At 40.3% G+C, this 19,011-nt stretch overlaps 2 protein-coding genes across 3 annotated transcripts; one reads left to right on the top strand and one right to left on the bottom strand.

Moving 5' to 3' along the window:
* The first annotated feature begins 37 nt into the window (after positions 1-37).
* LOC102295499 (tubulin beta-2A chain) lies at positions 38-5,115 on the top strand. Of its 2 annotated transcripts, XM_005912691.3 has the most exons (5): positions 38-792; positions 1,195-1,303; positions 1,577-1,585; positions 2,402-2,512; positions 3,722-5,115. In XM_005912691.3, the coding sequence occupies exons 1-5, from the start codon at positions 736-738 to the stop codon at positions 4,804-4,806; spliced, it is 1,371 nt and encodes a 456-aa protein (XP_005912753.1). In that variant the 5' UTR covers positions 38-735; the 3' UTR covers positions 4,807-5,115. The 2 variants fall into 2 exon arrangements, with proteins under 2 accessions (XP_005912753.1, XP_005912754.1); XM_005912692.3 differs by lacking the exon at positions 1,577-1,585.
* Positions 5,116-8,050: 2,935 nt separating this feature from the next.
* LOC102296004 (desmoglein-2) lies at positions 8,051-15,283 on the bottom strand. The gene is made up of 14 exons (XM_005912693.3): positions 14,884-15,283; positions 14,283-14,405; positions 13,482-13,637; positions 13,264-13,405; positions 12,985-13,148; positions 12,574-12,708; positions 12,256-12,441; positions 11,886-12,166; positions 11,637-11,779; positions 11,319-11,540; positions 10,833-11,063; positions 10,411-10,538; positions 9,980-10,318; positions 8,051-9,875 (listed from the first exon to the last, which is right to left on the bottom strand). The coding sequence occupies exons 1-14, from the start codon at positions 14,935-14,937 to the stop codon at positions 8,862-8,864; spliced, it is 3,318 nt and encodes a 1,105-aa protein (XP_005912755.1). The 5' UTR covers positions 14,938-15,283; the 3' UTR covers positions 8,051-8,861.
* Between the last annotated feature and the right edge of the window lie 3,728 nt (positions 15,284-19,011).

The following is a 19,011-nucleotide window of genomic DNA, read 5'->3' as shown; positions in this document are numbered from 1 at the left end:
ATTCTAATAATGGCATTCAAAGAAGATGAAGAAGGGGGGAATGGGCGAACTTGAATGCAGTCTATTATGACTCGAAGCCCTTAGGCTTCAAGTCGTTATAGACAAGCTGAGACATTTCGCAATCAATGGCATCAGAAAGTAGGATTTATAACTCCTCACGTTTCCTGAATGTTAAGATATTTTCCTTTCCACATACAGTGGCACAACTAGCTGGAGAATCTGTGCCTTCTAAGGAAAGGTTCGCTACTAGCCTTAGCTAAGCCTTAAAACCCACAAAAGCCTTAAAAACTGGGCTCGTTTCTACAGGTAGCTGCTTAAAAGACGACTGGGATGAATCAGCAGCTGCAGTCTGGAGCATTAAACTGGTCTGACATCTTCTAATAGCGAAATTAATTATGTGGATCTTTTAAAACATCCCCATTCGAGTGAGAAAGCAGCCCTTTTTTTTATGCTTGCCTGTATGGGACAGGGTGATGTCAGGGCCATGATGCGGCATGATCCGCTGGTCCACTGCATCAAACCGGGGCGCTCCCATTGGCTAACAGGGATGCTGAGGATGCTGCGTTGTGTATAACGTCATCTGACCAGCAGCACGTTTATCTATCTCGCCGGCTCAACACTCACCCGAGAAATGAGGCAAGTCCTGATTTTGAGAAACACCGCGGCAAGACACTGAAGAGTGGACGCCAGTTAAAGTCGAGAAAGGACGCTGCCTGCACGCACCCGCAGTTCACCATGAGGGAAATCGTTCACATCCAGGCTGGTCAGTGCGGAAATCAGATTGGGGCCAAGGTATAAATATCTTCATTTAATCTCTGAAGAAGCGATCTAAAGGAGTAATTTTCATTTAAATGTGGAACGTCACCGCGTTTGTGTGCCTTAATAGTTTACAAAGCGCGGTTAGTTCGGCACATTTAAATCGAAGTGATTACAAATCTGTCTTTAAGAGTTTAATATCGATCAATCACGGATTAACATACCTATATGGAGCGGTTCAGTCTGGTTGATCTTTCAGGTGATGTGGCCTGCGCTGCTGCGCGTCATTGTGCCACCAGATGCGCAAAAACTAAAACAAGGCCTGACGCACACACGTCAAACTTGCTTCATGTTTTCGTTTTTGCTGTGTTACTCTAAAAAAAATAAGTAAATTAATTTTTTTTTAAATGCTAATGAATAGTAATGGCTTTGTCTTAGTTCTGGGAGGTGATAAGTGATGAACATGGCATCGATCCAACCGGTAGTTACCAAGGTGACAGTGAGCTGCAGTTGGAGAGGATAAATGTCTACTACAATGAGGCATCAGGTGAGAAGGAAAATGTTGCTTTAATATAAACCACATGCTTGAATTTTCCACTATACACAAAGCAGCTTTTTTTAACCACTGATCATTATTCTTGCATGGCCTTATGCTACACAGACCTCATTTGACTGTCACAGTTTGCTCATGTCACTAATTTAGCTGCAGTGGAAACTAGGTTCTGCTATGAGTGAAGGGACACAAATGAGGACAGTGCACCTGCTAAAAAATCTCTTTTTCTGTGTCTTGTCTCACCCCTCCCCCTCTGTCTCTCTATAGGGAGCACAGGTATCTGCAGTCTCAGTATAGCTGAACTCATGCTCAGTATCTGATTTTACTGGTGCCTGTGTTGCAGGTCCTTCTAAATACAACCTGCTTTGTTGCTCACAGCTGTCGTACATCAAGCAGCCAATCAGTGCCTGGTAAATAAAGGCGCAGGGATAATAAAGAATTAGTATATGTGTTTCATCATTAGGCCTCATGTTTTTGGTCAACATCTCAATCCACATGCACCCAGGGTTGATATCCAACCTTTTACTCATCTGCATTGGCAATAAAGGACAACAATCTACCCATATCCTATTTCCCAGCAGCATGCATTATTGATTCTTTGTTTCCATGTTGCATGCCGGCTTCAGTGTCACGGGGGGTAACTACCTAATGCAGACTGAACAAAACAAATTGTCCTTAAAATAAAAAGTGCAGATTCATAAGCAACATTAAAACTTCAGCACTGAGCAAGAAAGTGAAACGAGGCAAAGTCAAGGAAGACTGCTTCTGTGTCTGAATACATCCTGCAAGACTCAGCACTTTGAAAACCCCACTGGTTTAGATTAAGCTGTGCAGCACGCTGCAGCAGTTTTGCAAGAAGGGTGACAGGCAGAAAGGGTGGGGCAAGGCAAAAAGCAAGAAAAGAACAGAAGACGCTTTGAATTCCCAGCTTAATTGAGAGGCTTGTATCTTTAAGGAAATGCTGCTTGCGAATCTTTGAAATATGCTGAGGTTTTTCTTCATGGTTTACTGCCGGTGTTGCTGAGGTTACTGAGACTGTTGATATTTCCATCCATTACCCCTCCACATCCCTCCCTGTCCTCGTATTCAAAGGCAGCAAATTTGTGCCCCGAGCCATTCTGGTGGACCTGGAACCAGGAACCATGGATTCAGTTCGCTCTGGTCCATTTGGGCAGCTATTCAGGCCTGACAACTTTGTTTTCGGTGAGTTGACAATAAATCTGGATCAGACCATTCATCCTGAACCGACTCCACATGTGTGAGTCATCCGTGCATGTGTGCAGCATGTGTCTGACCTACTGTCACAGACAATGAAGCTGCACTTCGTTTCCACTGCACTGCACAGTACTATATATTCTGAGCACACAGCTCCTGCAGTCCCTCGGTGATGCATTGCCCATGTGTCGACTGAGACAGCTCTTGTGGTGACTTAGCAAAAATACAGTCTATGTGGAGATTCTGCAGCAGAACACAAAGCAAATAATAATATGAGGGCCAAAAACATTTATCCAAAGATGACAATCTATTTTGTCACGGGATAACAAGTGCTAACAAGTTGAAAATGGCAGATAAATCACTTACTGATGCTTTCCAGAGAAATAAGTTATTTTGAATTACAAATTGGTTGCCAAGTTTTAATCAGCTTTCTAAGAAGTTTTGTAAAACTACACCAAGGCTCACTTTTGTTTTGAGTGAACTGGTAGTGCACACATGGAAATATTATTAAGATGGCAATGCTGATGTTGTTACTTAGAAGATCTAAAATTTCACAACAGCTGCTGTTTTCTTAGCTTGTCGATACATATCAGACAAGTGGGAACCTTTATTATCTTGCCAGTTTCATTTGGCAACGTTTGACAAAATTATGGCAGGTGTTGACCACTGGTCTTAATTTCATGGCGAACCATCCAGTCGATGATTTTCAAGACCAATATAGATACCGATATTCTATGATCTTTGTAGTGCTGTGAATATCTACTGCGTACAGGGAAGTTGAAGAGTGCCCTCTGGTGGACAAACTATGCAGCCACAACACTCATAACATGGTTGAAGGGTGTTTCTCCTGTCTCTTTTATTAATGCTGATACCGATAGACTGGCAAATAGAAAATATCAGCTGATAGTATCAACGTATCGATAAATTGTTGGGCTATAATTATGAATAACTGTAACATATTTTGTATCCAACAACTGACAAGACATATCAAAACTATCAACTTCATCTTGATGCCAGATAAAAAGTTAAATAATCACTAATTTATTATGATCCATTGCGTATCACTATTGTCTGTGCAAGACTTCGTGTCAGTCAATTCATTCTTTGGTCACAAATGTAAAACCTTTATGTGTATAGATGTGTTAACTAAAACAATATTTTTCAACATCAATTGTCTTTAAAAATTATTTCATGCAGGTCAAAGTGGAGCAGGAAATAACTGGGCTAAAGGTCACTACACCGAAGGAGCTGAGCTGGTGGACTCTGTGCTAGATGTGGTGAGAAAGGAGTCCGAAAACTGCGACTGCCTTCAGGGCTTTCAGCTCACCCACTCCCTGGGTGGAGGCACAGGTTCAGGAATGGGCACACTGCTCATCAGCAAAATCCGTGAGGAGTATCCTGATCGCATTATGAACACCTTCAGTGTCATGCCTTCCCCGAAAGTGTCTGACACTGTGGTGGAGCCCTACAATGCCACTCTCTCTGTACACCAGCTAGTGGAAAATACAGATGAGACCTTTAGCATTGATAACGAAGCTTTGTATGATATCTGCTTCCGCACTTTAAAGCTAACCACACCCACCTATGGAGATCTTAACCACCTGGTATCAGCCACCATGAGTGGTGTGACAACGTGTCTCCGCTTCCCTGGACAGCTCAACGCTGACCTCCGTAAGCTAGCTGTCAACATGGTGCCCTTCCCCCGCTTGCATTTCTTCATGCCGGGCTTTGCACCTCTGACAAGCAGGGGCAGTCAGCAGTATCGTGCCCTCTCCGTGCCAGAGCTCACACAGCAAATGTTCGATGCCAAGAACATGATGGCAGCGTGTGACCCCCGTCACGGACGCTACCTCACCGTGGCAGCCATCTTCCGTGGCCGTATGTCAATGAAAGAAGTGGATGAGCAGATGCTGAGTGTGCAAAACAAAAACAGCAGCTACTTTGTGGAATGGATTCCAAATAATGTCAAGACTGCAGTTTGCGACATTCCGCCCCGTGGCCTCAAGATGTCCGCCACCTTCATTGGCAACAGCACCGCCATCCAGGAGCTGTTCAGGAGGATCTCAGAGCAGTTCACCGCCATGTTCCGCCGCAAGGCTTTCCTCCACTGGTACACAGGGGAGGGAATGGATGAGATGGAGTTCACTGAGGCTGAGAGCAACATGAATGACCTTGTGTCTGAGTATCAGCAGTACCAGGATGCCACCGCTGATGAAATGGGTGAATACGAAGAAGATGAAATGGAGGATGATGAAGAAGTCCGCCATGATGTTCACCACTGAATTCTAAAACACAACGAGCCAGTTCCTAATAATAACAGCTGTTGGAGTGCAATGAGACCACAAGATGTACGCTAGGGATGCTGATTTCAATAAATGTTGTGGTGTGCAGATTATGGTCAACTATAGTTGTTTAGCCTATATTGCGCTGAATATAAATATAGCCTTTACTGACAACGACAGTGAATGGTGTTAGAATCTAAAGTTATCCAAGTCATGCTATGTCAGTGTCAACAAGCAAGTACAGTTTTGTAACAATAACTCAAATGTGCATTCTTTTCCTCATGTCTCTAATAAAAGATCCAGTCTGTACGTCTTGTCAGGTTTCTTTTTTCAAAGGTACATAATGTGCAAAAGCTACGTCGAAATATGTACAACCCACATAGCTCATGACATCTTGATCTATTGCCTTGTTTTGCAAGCAGGTATCAGATTGCCACCCATCCAATCAACGACAAAGAAGCCCAGCCCAAGTAGGAAGGTTCCCAGCAACAGCGAATAAACAGCCTGTACAGTGCACAAAGGAAAGGTTAAAAAATAATTTCAAAGCACACAGTGACCGCTGATAATCTCACACTATAATGCGTAATATCAAAGGAACATGTCAGGGTTGTGACTTTCACACACACACCTTTCAAAAGTTTTAAAAGTTTTTTAAACTTTTAAAATATTTTATGCTTCTTGACACACCCTAGTCTGAACTGTGAATCCAAAATTTTCCATTGGAGAGAGAGAGAGAAAAAAAGGAGACAGACAGACAGTCAATACATAAAAATTTTATTTTGGGTAAATCATCCAGGGAATAACACAGAATACTACTCTGAACCAGTTATCCCAAAGGAAAGAAAACAAGGAAGTTGTTTTTATGACTGAGAAACAGATCTGGCTCGTTACAAGCTTTTAGTCAGATTACCTTACATGGGGCCAAATTACAAATTACAGGTCATAAATTGAGCCACCTTTTTCTTGTATGTCACAAAAGAAGAAAAGTTGATTAGCAAAGTTGCTCAGAGCTGTGTCTACTTTAATGCTTTGTATGTTGACAGCTCAGACTGAGGTTTGAAAAGAAAAACTTTGCAAGTGATCCACTTCTGTCCACAGAGGAGCAAAGAAACAAAGCAATACATTGTCGCCAGAAACAAAACATTAAATGGGTTTAAAAAAGACGGTTGGAACTGTTGATTAAACTATGTATCACAACTACATTTTATTTTGGGAAGTAAACAAAACAACCCCGATAATTTAAAAAAACATGTTTAATGATTATAACGTTAATGCCAATTTTGAATTTCAGTGGCAACAAGAGCTGCCTTCTTCCACATCAAAAAGGCCATACGTCACGAACCCTCTGAGAGCTCGAAACAATGCTTCCCCACATTCAATATGGATAAACTGAGCCTCGGCTTCTCAAATACACATACTTGACAGGCTGTGATCTGTCCCCTGCGCAGCTGAGCAGCCTCTGTGATGCTAATGTATTCTCTAGCACTTGAAGTTATTGAACAGTACTGTTTTCTTAATTTGATTACTATTCCTGACATTTAATGACACATTTGAAGTTGTAACTACTGTTTGTTTGTTTCCATACCACACACTAGCTCAGTCGGTCAAGCATTAACACCCAGGCACCCTATGCGGACAGACTGCTATCTGAAATCTGAGCTAAAGGTAGAACACCCTCTTACTTTGTGCACTTCACAGATAGCGAGCATATAATGCTTACTTTGTTTCTCCAAGGGAAAAAAAGACACAAAAAAAGGAAAGCGCTGTTCCTGCATTATCAGTAACTGAAACCTGAGTTTCTACTTTACTTTCTCCTCTGTTTATGTGAAGCATGAATGAACCTTTGTCAGTCAACCACAGAGAAACCTGTTGTATCCCTTCTATGCAGAAACACTCCTGTCGGGTTGGAAAACCCTGAAACTAATGCTTACATTTTAAAGTCTCTACCTGTGGCATGTTTTAGTTGACATGCAAATATGCAGTTAATTTGTTGGTGATCACCAAGCCATATGCTTAAAACACATTATTGGGGAAAAAAAGTTTTTAACTTTGAAGAATTGCTTTACATACACTGTCTCTTTCAATTAACAAACTATGTAGAAATATATATCAGCTTATGGTCAGATTCAAATAAGGACTATTTTTTCCATTTATGTTTACTATTGTATAAACGTTTTCAAATGTAACCAAAGAATCTGAAACTAAATTGTTTATATATGAAATATATAATAAAATATATTACAAATATGTTTATATAAATAACTTAACAATAACAATGAAATACCAATTAATGCTCATTTTCATTCTATCTGGCAAATAGTATAATTTTGCATATCACATGACATCCAAAAGCTTATAATGTTGTAAAAAGAACAGTTAGGGTGATATGCAAGTAATTTCTGAAACATAGTTCTTAACTTTTTTTTAACTCAAAGATGTACGATAAATCGTGTCATGTGTGAAATCAGAAAGTAAAACGTGTCAAGCAGATTCTTTTCTGTTTGAGTTTATTGTGATACAAGTTGAAAAACCCCTTAAAATAAAAACATCTTCATTATCCCCGTGGATTAGCACTGCACTGCTATGTTCTTACAGCATTTTAGAAAGCAGGTTTAAAAATACAGGTCAGTAGCAACAACAGCAGCATTAAACTGGCAAGCTCATCCCATCCCATTACACACACACACACACACAGCCACACACACACAAAATCAATCTGGTAATGATCCCACAAAACACATTTCTTCAGCTTTGGCACTTAGATCTCATGGAATTAATACTTATATATATATATATATAAAAAATGCATACTTTCAGGAAAAATATAAAAATAGTGCAACAATTCAAATAGAGGATGTGTTATTTGAGCACACTCAGTATTTATCTAGTTTCTGTACAGCTTCTGAACACATTATGAAGTAGGCGAACGATCTAACAGTTAGCACGACAACTTTAGTCATGGCTAAACAAATATACCAATGTACAAATTAAGCACCTTAAAAATCACAACACACTAAAATAATACATCAGTCTGTGCAATAAATCTAATATTGACAGCCTTTAAAGATAAATGAAAAATCTACAGCCTCTCCCTCTGCGAAAAACCGTGTTCGTTTGAAGACTAATTATATGTACATTATATGTTAAAAAATTATCGCTAAGCAGAGAACACTCTTGTGTGGGAATTTTCATTGCAAAAAGTCTTTACTATGATTTATAGCGCTCACGTTGTGTTTTTTTTGGAGTGTGGATGTATCTGTTTAGACCCATCTGTTGCGCTTTAATTGAATATCAAGTTCATGCATGTGATTTCTGGCTATTGACTAATTCAGTACCGTAACCACTTAAAAACAGTGCAGCAGTTCCTGCTCTTATAGCAGCTTGGCAGGCTGGATAGACAGGAGATGCAATGATCTGACAGCTATTGCTGCCCAAGGTAAGGGTGTAGACTTGTTTTTACTTTGTGTCCTTTAAAAAGAGAAAGTAAAGTTTGCGTAAAACTGGTTTAGGACTAGTTGTTTTACTGCCCCGAAGCCATATTAGTTTTGTACCTGAAAAAATGTAGCACATATAGGTCTGTTAAGTGCACTCAATGTTTTGTTTTTTTCCCCTCGGTTGGGTTCTAATAACACAAGTCATGTAAGACTGTGTAGAAATGTTACCCTTTTTTTCCTCTCTATAGTCAACACTGTATTGTATTCCCCTGCTGTTGACAGAACTGAATTTTGACATACCATTCAAAACAAATACAAGCTTGGTATAGAAAAAGAGGAGATGTTATTTTAACCAGTTTCAGTTTGAAATTCCAGCCTCTGATGGCTAAGTGCACCTTACAGTCTGTATTACATACTAACTTCTCAGGTCGGTGGATGAGAACCTACAGTATAAGACTTTAAATCAAGCAGACCAAACTCCAGTTTATAACGCAATTAATAATCTGCATTAATAGAAATACAGCATGTTGATGTACTGTAGTACATTCCAGTCCAGTCAGTATATCATTACATGTCAAAACAGGAGTAATATTTGTAGCGAGGCTACAGAAAATGGTTGCTCTAAGCTCTTGAACTAGACTCCAAATTTCTCTCTGTCACCAAGACCTTTTTCTGCTGCACAACCACTCTCTTGGTCCCATGTGACTTGGGTGTGACTGTCAGCTTAGCTTCCTCATTTGACCCTAGAGAACTGTGCGACTCCACTGAAAAACCCTGAGCTTTCACTGGCACACTTCGGACTTCAAAGCCCTGCTCTGCAGACCTTTGTCCAGTCTGCACAACGCCCTGCGCTAAATGCACACCTTGCTCCCCTCCTGAGGATCCATTCCCCACCACTAATAGTTGTCTAGACCTGGAGATGGTTCCTCGTGAAAGTCCTTGTGCTGCCTGCCCTGTTGCTTCACCCATTCCTCCCTGTCTATCGACAAGTACCACACCCTGGGAACTTTGGAGGCCACCGACTTGCACCAGCCCATGACCTAGCCCAGCTTGGCCTACTGAACCCACTGCCTGCTGCGTGCCTCCTGCCACAAGCATTACTTGGGGCTTGGACTCGACTACGTACATGGGCGTAGCAGCATAGTACATAGCAGGTTGCTGTATGAGCAGTGTCTGACTGGGAATCACTATGTTGTCCTGGACGTGTACATTGGGAAGAGTTGCTGAACTCTGTGCTCTCCCAGTGATACGTTCCTCCTGGATAACGGTAGAAGAGCCGGATGATACATTGGAGGTATTTAGGGTGTTAATATTGACGCGATCCCTGTCCCTGATGGTTTCCGTGTGACTACGGACATGTGTGTGTGTGGATGTGGAAGGCCTGAAAGGAGAGACGGGTCTGACTGGAGTGGAAGAAACTGCCACATCTACAGATTCAGTGACCATGGTTGATCCCTGGCAAATCTCAGCCAGGGTTTTGAATTTAGGCCCGAGGTCATTAAGGAATGCAAGATCATCATCATTTTCAAGAAGGCTGCAGCAGCCTACAGAACCTGCCAGCGACTCTTGTCCCTCATAGTTGTAGATCAGCATACTGTCCTTCACCTGAGGTTGCTGTGCAGCATGATCGGATTTCTGCAAAGAAGTGGGGATGAAAAAGAATATATTACAGCTTCAGACATAATGTCTTTATCTGACCTGAAAGACTGCAATTTCAACTTAACTTAGGGATCACTTACTCTTGAATAGTAGTCCCATAGAAATTCCTCAGCTAGAGCTATGCCATCCCATGCCCCACCTCTGTATTGAGAGAAATTCATATCTTGTCTGGCCATCGTTCCTGTATTCAGGAAGTCCATGTTCTGTCCACTGGAGTATTTGTACTGGTTGTACAGGTTCATGTTGTCAGCTGTCATATTGGATGTGTATATAGCACTGCCTTTATAGGGCCCTCTTCCACCTGCTCCTCCTCCTAACTCAGCCAGCCCTCCAAAGTATCCATGTCCCTCAAACATGTTGACATCCTTAGTCACTGCACCACCATCAACCTCCACTGGGACATGCATAAGAGGAACCTCCTGCAAGAGAAGTGTGGGATCCAGTCAGATAAATTTGATTATCAAACGTTCAGAGTTGAAGGTGCCTGCACACATCAAAACTACAGTAATACCTTGTCTTCTCCCTGTCCCTCAGTGTGATATGAGATCAGCTGTTGCTTTGTGTCGTATGGAATAGACTTGAAATCGCCGATAGCCGCTGTACTCCCACACAGGCAGACGAGCAACAGGAGAGGCACCACTGAAAAACAGGCACATTTCCCACTAGATCAAAATAGGCTCGACTGATTAGATCAAATTAAGTCCAATAATCAATGAATTACTTTAACTGAATAAACAGATTTAACAGGAAAGGAATGTATTTATGAAAAAACCGGCATCTGTGCGTGACACAACTACTCACATTAGTCAGTCTCACTAGGCCTGCTACAACATGTATGATTAGGCAACCTTTTAAGTGAAAGCATGGAGAACACCCCCCCCCCATAAAATAGGAAGAGTAAAATCCTCAAACAAGGACAAGGGCTCTACTCACAGAGCAGCAGCAGCAGTCCCAGCAACATCAGCAGAATACCCGCAGCTCCAAAAGTTGCAGTCGACGTAGAGCGCGACACACAGGATTTGGTGTTTTTATTGCAGGTACATACAGTCAAATCTATTATCTGAGCATCAGCACATGACTTTCCCTGCTGGTCTGTGATCTTCAGTGTCACTTTGTGGACGCCAGGCCACACATAGTTTTCTTCTCGCAGAATGACTGTAGTTTCTGAAGAAAGAAATGAGTAAATTAAGAAAAAAATACTGCACAAAGTGTTTACTTTTTGTCTTGCAACGTGTAAGGAAGTGCACATGGATAACACTCAAAATAAATGCTTAAAAAAATAGAAAGAAACAATTTTTTTTCTAAAACACAATATACAATTTGTCCATAAATGCCTTTACTCTCAAAGGAAGCTCAGACGGTTGATCTAACAAGCGTTTGCTGGATTTTGCCGTACAGTGATTGTTTACATGGCATTACCATTAAAATGCTCCACTCTCCACTTCCCTGTGGTGCTCTCTTCAACCACAGTAAATTCAAATGGTGATGAATTGGGGAAGTGGTCTTCATCTACAGCAGTGACATAGATCACGCTATCCTGAAGGCACATGGTCTGAGTTTTGGAGGTCAGTCTTGGGCAGTGATCATTGAAGTCCTCCACCTGAATAGCTATGGTCCCCGTAGCAGTTTTTGAGGGCAGATCTGAAAGCCAGTGGAATGTAAGATCAATATTAATCTGTTGGGTACGATATTACTCCTGATTAGACTGATGTTTGCTGCCGTGTTAACAGAACTCACCATTGCTGATGCATATAATTTCTGCGTAATATGTTCCATTGATCAAGTGCACGGACTCTCGGTCAGGGAGTTTACTCAGCCTGATGTCTGCTGTCTTTTCATCGATAATCAACCAGTTGTCAATGTCACGGTGTTTGGCATACCTTGAAGAACACACGTAAATTAATGTAAGAACAAAAATAAACTTTTCATATTCAGTGTAAGAATCGGTTGATATATGCGCAGGCGACACTTTCAGTTTAACTGTACCTCACGTTGGTGGCAATCTTTTGTGTGTCAGTGTCAATAGCAGCGTAATTAGTTATGATTTTGCTGAGGGAGGTGGATGTGTACTCCTCTGAGACAGTCACCACTTTTACACTTGGTTGGAAACGAGGTCCCTCCTTCTGATTGACCACATTAATTGTGACTGGGTAGGTTTTGATACCTGTTGCCCCTGTCGCAGACTGACTGCTGCCAAAATTATACGCTGCTTTGTTGGAAACCATGACACGCAAGTTCATCACCTTCAGTTCCTCATAGTCGAGAGCCTGTATATAAAAGGGTAATCCATGAATTTTGACTCTGCTGGTCGAAACACATTTTTCCTTTTACCTCTAATTTACACAGCACTCTTTACCTTCCGAACCATGATAATTCCCTCATTGGTTTTTTCATCCGTAGTGATATCGAAATAACCTCCCTCATTGCCTGAAACAATTTGGAAAGCAGCCAGCCAGTTGTCTGTGTGAATTAGGTCCATATCAATGGCTTTTATCCTCATAACTTCCACACCGACAGTGTTCTCTTCAATACGCCCTTCATACTGCAAATAAAGTACACATGAACAACAACTGTTTTTGAAAAAAGCTTACTGTTGACCACTATGAAAACAAAAAACAAGAAAACCTTTACACAAGAATAGATGGGCTGGATGTGGTAAAGGTGGAAGACCTACTATTTCTTTTTCCAGCGTTGGAATGTTGTCATTTATGTCGAGAAGTCGGATCTCGACTTCTCCAGTTGACGTTCGTCCTCCTGGGCGTCCATTTAAATCACAGACTTTAATCATTAACTTATATGTATCTTGTTTCTAAAAACAAAAGTTAGAAATGATTATTTCACAGATGAATATGTTGGAATATGTACATGCAGTGTGGTGAATAAAATTTGACTAATTTCTTACAAATTACGTTTATAATATGAGGTCGTACTATAACGATGAACTTGGGGGCTGTGACAAAATCTACATACTGTTACTGATTTGACTACAGTCTTGTGAGTTGCAAGCTTTTCCATTAAATAGAGGCGCAATTGTAGAGGCGCAAGATGATTTTCACAATACCTAAAAGGTCATAAATGAGCTCACCTCCCGATCCAGTGAGGTACTTTGAACCATGAGCTCTCCAGTGCGAGAGTTCATCCAGAACAACCCAGCTGTGTTAGCCTGCTCAACAATGCTGTATGAGAGCTGGGCATTCTCTGTTCTCTCATCATCGGCATCAGTAGCGATTATTTTCATGATAACAACACCTAGGAAATCGAAGGTAAATGAAAAATAGCAACTCCGGTAAATGAATTCAGTTAAGGACAGGATTGTTTTTGTGATCCATCAAATAAAAAAAGACACAAACAAATCTTAACATACCTGATCGACTAGATTCATTGACATATCCAAATTGCTGTAATTGAATGACTGGCGCGTTGTCATTCTCATCATCAACGGTGATATTAAGGTCAATGTAGTTTTCAGCCTGGGTCCCATTGGTGTATCTTGCCACACCTCTTAACTATAAAGCACAACTGTATTAAAAACTGATTCACTTTGTAGCTCATGGCTCTTTATAAAGAGGATTTGACTCTTACACGATAGAAGGCAATCTCCTCTCGATCCAGAATGGAATAGACTCTCAAACAGCCGGTGCTATGGTCAATACGAAATCTACCAATAGGGTCCTGGTCAGCGCCAGGCCCTGTTATATAGTAGAGCATCTTCGCATACTCCTCCTTATCAGAGCGAATCTGAAATTCAGATACACAAACAGAATGAATCCATCTGGAAGGCCAAAACCTTCAGTTAACAATGTAAGAAAACATTTACTGAACATATTATACCATATATTTAAAAAGTTGTATTTTTAAAATCATAATTATAGTAGAATATATTTATGATAAATATAAGCATGACAAATATTGCAGGTTCTCATTCAGACTGCTTTGAGACCATCTGTGCATACATCAGTTAAACTCTGCCGTTACTTAACATTAGTAGGTGAGTTATGAAGATTAATACACTTTAGAACAATAAACAGGGTTGTGTAAAAAAAAAAAGCACACAAAGCAGTATCTGTCATTTGTCTCTGTGTCTGAACTGACTCATTATGAACATGGCAGTCTGCCAGTGTCTGCCTCTGAAGCAACTCTCACATATGCTTGTTAAAGGCAAGTAAGTGAAAAGCAAAGGTGGCTGAAGGACATGCAGCTCTTGAAAATGATTTGTTTCACACAGTAAAATACATTAAAACGCATTAAACTGTTGCTTTGCCAGCATAAAAAAAATATTTGTATGACTGTGGAAAATAATATACATATAAATATGTATATTTATATTTGTAAGATGAAAAACATTAATTTTACAATGGAATTCTTCAGAAAATAAATACACACTCTAGCAACGCAATCAAGGCCGGTGTAATCATAGTTCTCAATTAGCTTTCGGGGCGGTGCGATCCAGTGTCTCTTCTGCCTGTGCAGCAGTCGTCCATTTCCTTCTGCTCCCACAGGAACAAGCTGCAAATGAACAAAAAGCGAGGAAAAGGCACATTATTATACAAATCTATCTATCTATCTATCTATCTATCTATCTATCTATCTATCTATCTAATGTGAAGTCCACCCCACTTGCTGCACATTATTCCCACTGTGTTATGATGTAGCAGAATATCTAATAATGTAATCATTACGTCTGCCTTACAAGTGGACCTGATTAAGACTTTGTTCCCCGAAACTTTCCTCCCACGTCCCGTATGGCGAAATAAACCAAATGAACTGTCCTGTGACCTTCGAATAAAAGTGATAAAAGTGATGAAAACGCTTCTCTTTTTTTTCTTTCTCTTTTTTAACAGGAAGATTAAGGACATATCATCTTCGGCATCTTTAGCGCTCACATACACACCACAAGCCAGAGCCACACCTGTATAGATCCGCTTTTCTCCATTTGACACTAAATGCGTAGCAATACATTGCGCGTACTGAATGTGTTACTTACAGCTTGAAAGAACGCCAGGAGAATAAAAATGCTGCTTTTCAGTAGTGATCCCATCGCGTGTAGAAATAAAACAAAACGTTGTCAATCCTCGAGTAAGAGTTCGGCTTCAGTTTGACTGCATCTGCAGCCTATTGTTAACTGCGTTTACACTTTGACCGTCCGAGGGGTAGGACGAAGTTTTACAGCGCTGGGCGGTTCCTCCCCCCCCCACTCAGGTTACTCATGACTGCTGATAGCAGGCGGAGAAAGGTGGAGTCCTATGTCCATTTTGTTCTGGTCTGTAATATCTCCGAGCAGCCCATTGTTTGTTATGAAAAACAATATGAAAGTCTCCAAAATGGACCGCGTGAATCCAAACTATTCACGTTTGACCATCTAAAACTGCAATTTTACATTTCCACTTCCACACTACATTCTTTTTTTATTTTCTTTCCTTTTTTGTGCACCTAAAAATGTATCACAGTCCTTTTGGCTAACGTGCTTTCCCACTTATATGAAAAACTTTACCAGTGCCCGTGAAATTCCTAAAGAGTGCACCGCTAGTTTCTAGGTTCCCAGCTCGACTAGCTGTTGGCACACTCACAGTTTGGTTGCCAGGCTACACGCAAGGTTTATCCTGAATGGTCAAGGCGTGTTGCGACAGTACAATGGGAATTTAATCTGATTACTTATTTTGCATTAACGAATAAATCAGACATGTTTCTGATAATACTGGAATTACAAAACAAAAATTACAAAAATCTTTCTTTCTTTCTTTTAATTAAGACTAAAATTTATGTAATACCTTTCTTGGTGAGCATTTAAAAACACAACACAGAGGTGGATGGTTTCGATTGTGTCATGATTTATGACAAAAAACATCATAAAAAGTCTGAGGGTGCTAATACCTGCTAATAAAGGTTCTATCTTAGATAATGACCAAATAATTGTTTAATTTAAAAGTCCTTATGAACAAAGGCCAGTTCAACTTTTTAAGCAGACACATGTGACAGTTTTTGAGGAACATTTTTGATTATGACACCTCACATTCTTCAGTTTGTCCAGCACACACTCCCAAACACGTAGTTGTTAGTAATAATACACTAGTATTAGTGATTCAATCCTCTTAAGCACCTAGTTTCACCTGAATACTTCTCTCCTACACATGACGTGAATGCCTCATTTGGCACTCATCCAAAGGGTGATGAAAGCTGGGTGTGGTAGGTGTTTTAGGTGGATTGAAGAACTTTCTTACCTCGGGGACATGTGTGTCACTGTTGCAAAGTGAGCTGTTCAATTAGTGCTAGCACTCGGTACCTTTAAAACTTTGCTTCTCAAAACATTTGGTCTCAGCCCTGCAGCATTTGGGTGGAATCCTGGCAAACAAACAAGGAGATTTCTTCGTCATCATTTTGCAATTGATGTGTTCAGACTAGAAGAGCTAACTGGATGAAGACATGTTTTAATGACAGAAAAGACACTGGGTGAATTTAATCGGAAGTGAGAAAAATGGCTGAAAATATTTCAGAGAAAGTTCACATTTTCGGTTTCTCCAAACTGCACAACTCAGCAAAAGCAAAAAGTTGGTTATTTTAGAATGTAAAAACATCTGTTATGACTAATCTTACCAGGATACTGTAGGGAAAAAGTAGTCAGAAATAGGGAGACCGGCTGAATAACCAAAAGTACAATAGGTTTCTTCCACACAGGCTCGCTTAGACTCTAAATTCTGTAAACACACAGAAGCCTGAGCACAACGATAATTAACCTTTTTTTTAATATAATAAAATCACATGGTATTTTGCTGTGTCTGTTTTGCATTTGCTGGTAAAGCGTTAAAGCGGTAAGCACTTTCATTATGTCCACGCCCATGACTCCCACCAAAAGTCTTCCTGACATTTTTCTCACCTTTCCTGTTGCAGGCCCATATATCCTGCCTTCAAAATGCTTTCATAAACAAGGTCAAGCCAGTAGAGTGTTTCCGAACTGGACGTATTTTAAATGACGTAGGGCCAGTGTTTCTGCTGCTTTACTTTTATCAACAGTTTATAGAGATAATGAGTGTTTCGCTGTGGTTACACAGTCTCCCCCACACCAGGCTTCATTCAGATCAAATTCCTGTGGTGTTCAGAGTGGAGCTCAAGTTTGTTCCTCCTACACAGTAGAGCTGCAGTCAAGAGAGGAGGAGCAAGCAGGGGTCAGTCTCTGTGTAGACCTGAGATAAGCCTCCACAAACAAGCAGACAGACCAGTATTTCTTCAAGCGCCTATACTTGTAGCATGCCATAGTGTCATAAGACCATTACTATTGCTTTGTACTGATGCATTCATATGCAAAATGCATAGGGTGATCTGATGTAACTGCACTGTCAACAGTGTCCTGCTTTGTAGAATGTGGATCCAAATGCAAGACTCAGAAGCAGAACTAAACTAAAAAAACACAGCTTTACTGCTGGAGCTTACAGAAAATATGAAACAAAGACACCAAACTGGGAAATTAAAGGGGAAACACAGAACACTGGTTTAAACAGCAAGTGGGGAGGATGAGACCAAGAAAAGAAGTACACTGATAGTCTATGGATGCATATTGAAGTCCAATGATGGTTCCCAGACAGTTAAGCAACTAGAAAAAAAATAGAGGGGTATATAAAGAGTATCAAATGAGACCACAAGAACAAATTCACTTTACCCCTACTTAGCAAAGGAGTTGACCATCATTTATTTGACCTTTACATGCTAAATACAAATCTGGTATACTGGCACATTTATATATATCTTTTATTTTTTAATTTGGACACCAAACTGTCCACCCCCTGTCATTTCTGACATGTCCCACATTGACAGACACAAATACAGTGTTTGGCTCACATTTACTTTTTTGGAGACCTGGTCACTTTGATAAATGCAACATGCCTCACGTGTATTTGTAGCAAGGGAAAATTACATTTTTAGTTGTGTATTGCAGTAAAAGAGTAATGTTTCAGGGAAAAAATTATATATATATATCGTAAAAATATTTGGAACTTTTGGGGGGAGTTGTTTTTCACAGTTGGCAATGAGGAGCACAGTCCAAAGGTACTGTGCTTGTTTGAAATTTCACTTGTTGCAACAGATACTGCAGCTGATAAATGACCACCTGTTAGAAGCAGGGGCACAGACAAGTGACAAAGCTTCTTCTTTTTTATTCAAAAATGGCCAAATGTTTTATTTCCAGCACCTGCCTAATGTTGGTAAGTGTTTCTAGTTTTCTTTATTCCACTGTTAGGGATGACCATGGGTATTATAACAAAGGTTCAACGCAAAACCTAAGTAAGTAGGGATTACCTAACATGTAATTAGTTCCATGTACGAAAACTCACTCTGACCTTGCAAGTGAAATTGCAAAGCTGTGTGAAGAAGAATTCAGAGTTCACAGTAAAATCTATGATTTCCAGTATTTTATTTCATCACTTGTCTACTTTGATTAGTACTGATACTTGTTAAGTCGTGTAACCTGTATTTTTTTAAAGAGCCACGTCTTAGGTAAAATTTAAGGCATTCCAACTATGCTAACTTTAAACCACTATACTGCTACAACTAGTTTTAAGTATGCATGACTGGGGTAGGGAGGATTGTAAAATCATATTAAAAAGTGTTAAAGCTATCCTACGGATAACAAATAACTACATTTTCCCTGTACTACTCATTTTTCAGCTTTTCAAGACAGTCGGTGATAAAAGCATTATCGCTGTGAGAGGGAAATGAACTGAATTATAATTGTGATATACTGATAAATATTGCCAATTTGTAGTTGATACACAAGGCAGTTTTTAATGTCAATATGTAACAATCCCAGCACAAATGTTCTGTGAGCTGTAATTGCAGATACACAAAGGGCTGCAGTCATCCTCAGTCACGCCTACAATACATTTCTCTTAATGCTTGCTGTCTGTTACTTCTGTCAGTGCTGTTTGCTATAGCAAAAATGTTAATGCCCAGAAGCATTAACAACATTTAAACGCGACAAGCCAGTTTGAAGCTCACTTTCACCTTCAGATCCTGTCCTGTGTGGAGTCGTGCTCTCTCCCGAGGTCTCTCTACGTAATTGTACCTGAAACAATTCCACCTGAATACCAAGTAGCAAAAGGTGCTGCTCTGCTTACTTTTTTTT

Source organism: Haplochromis burtoni, unplaced genomic scaffold (assembly GCF_018398535.1).
Source record: "Haplochromis burtoni strain Fernald_Lab_line unplaced genomic scaffold, NCSU_Asbu1 Contig_3, whole genome shotgun sequence".
Lineage (NCBI taxonomy): Eukaryota > Metazoa > Chordata > Actinopteri > Cichliformes > Cichlidae > Haplochromis > Haplochromis burtoni.
Note: the sequence above shows the minus strand (reverse complement) of the source record. Positions and strands in the feature narration are given on the sequence as shown.

Excerpts from the sequence above, each read along its gene's own strand:
- LOC102295499 (XM_005912691.3), top strand. The coding sequence starts at position 736 with ATGAGGGAAATCGTTCACATCCAGGCTGGTCAGTGCGGAAATCAGATT. Across the intron at positions 793-1,194 it reads GAAATCAGATTGGGGCCAAG|TTCTGGGAGGTGATAAGTGA; the intron begins GTATAAATATCT and ends GCTTTGTCTTAG. Across the intron at positions 2,513-3,721 it reads GCCTGACAACTTTGTTTTCG|GTCAAAGTGGAGCAGGAAAT; the intron begins GTGAGTTGACAA and ends TATTTCATGCAG.
- LOC102296004 (XM_005912693.3), bottom strand. The coding sequence starts at position 14,937 with ATGGGATCACTACTGAAAAGCAGCATTTTTATTCTCCTGGCGTTCTTT. Across the intron at positions 12,709-12,984 it reads GTACCTCACTGGATCGGGAG|AAACAAGATACATATAAGTT; the intron begins GTGAGCTCATTT and ends TTTTGTTTTTAG. Across the intron at positions 11,541-11,636 it reads AATTATATGCATCAGCAATG|ATCTGCCCTCAAAAACTGCT; the intron begins GTGAGTTCTGTT and ends ACTGGCTTTCAG.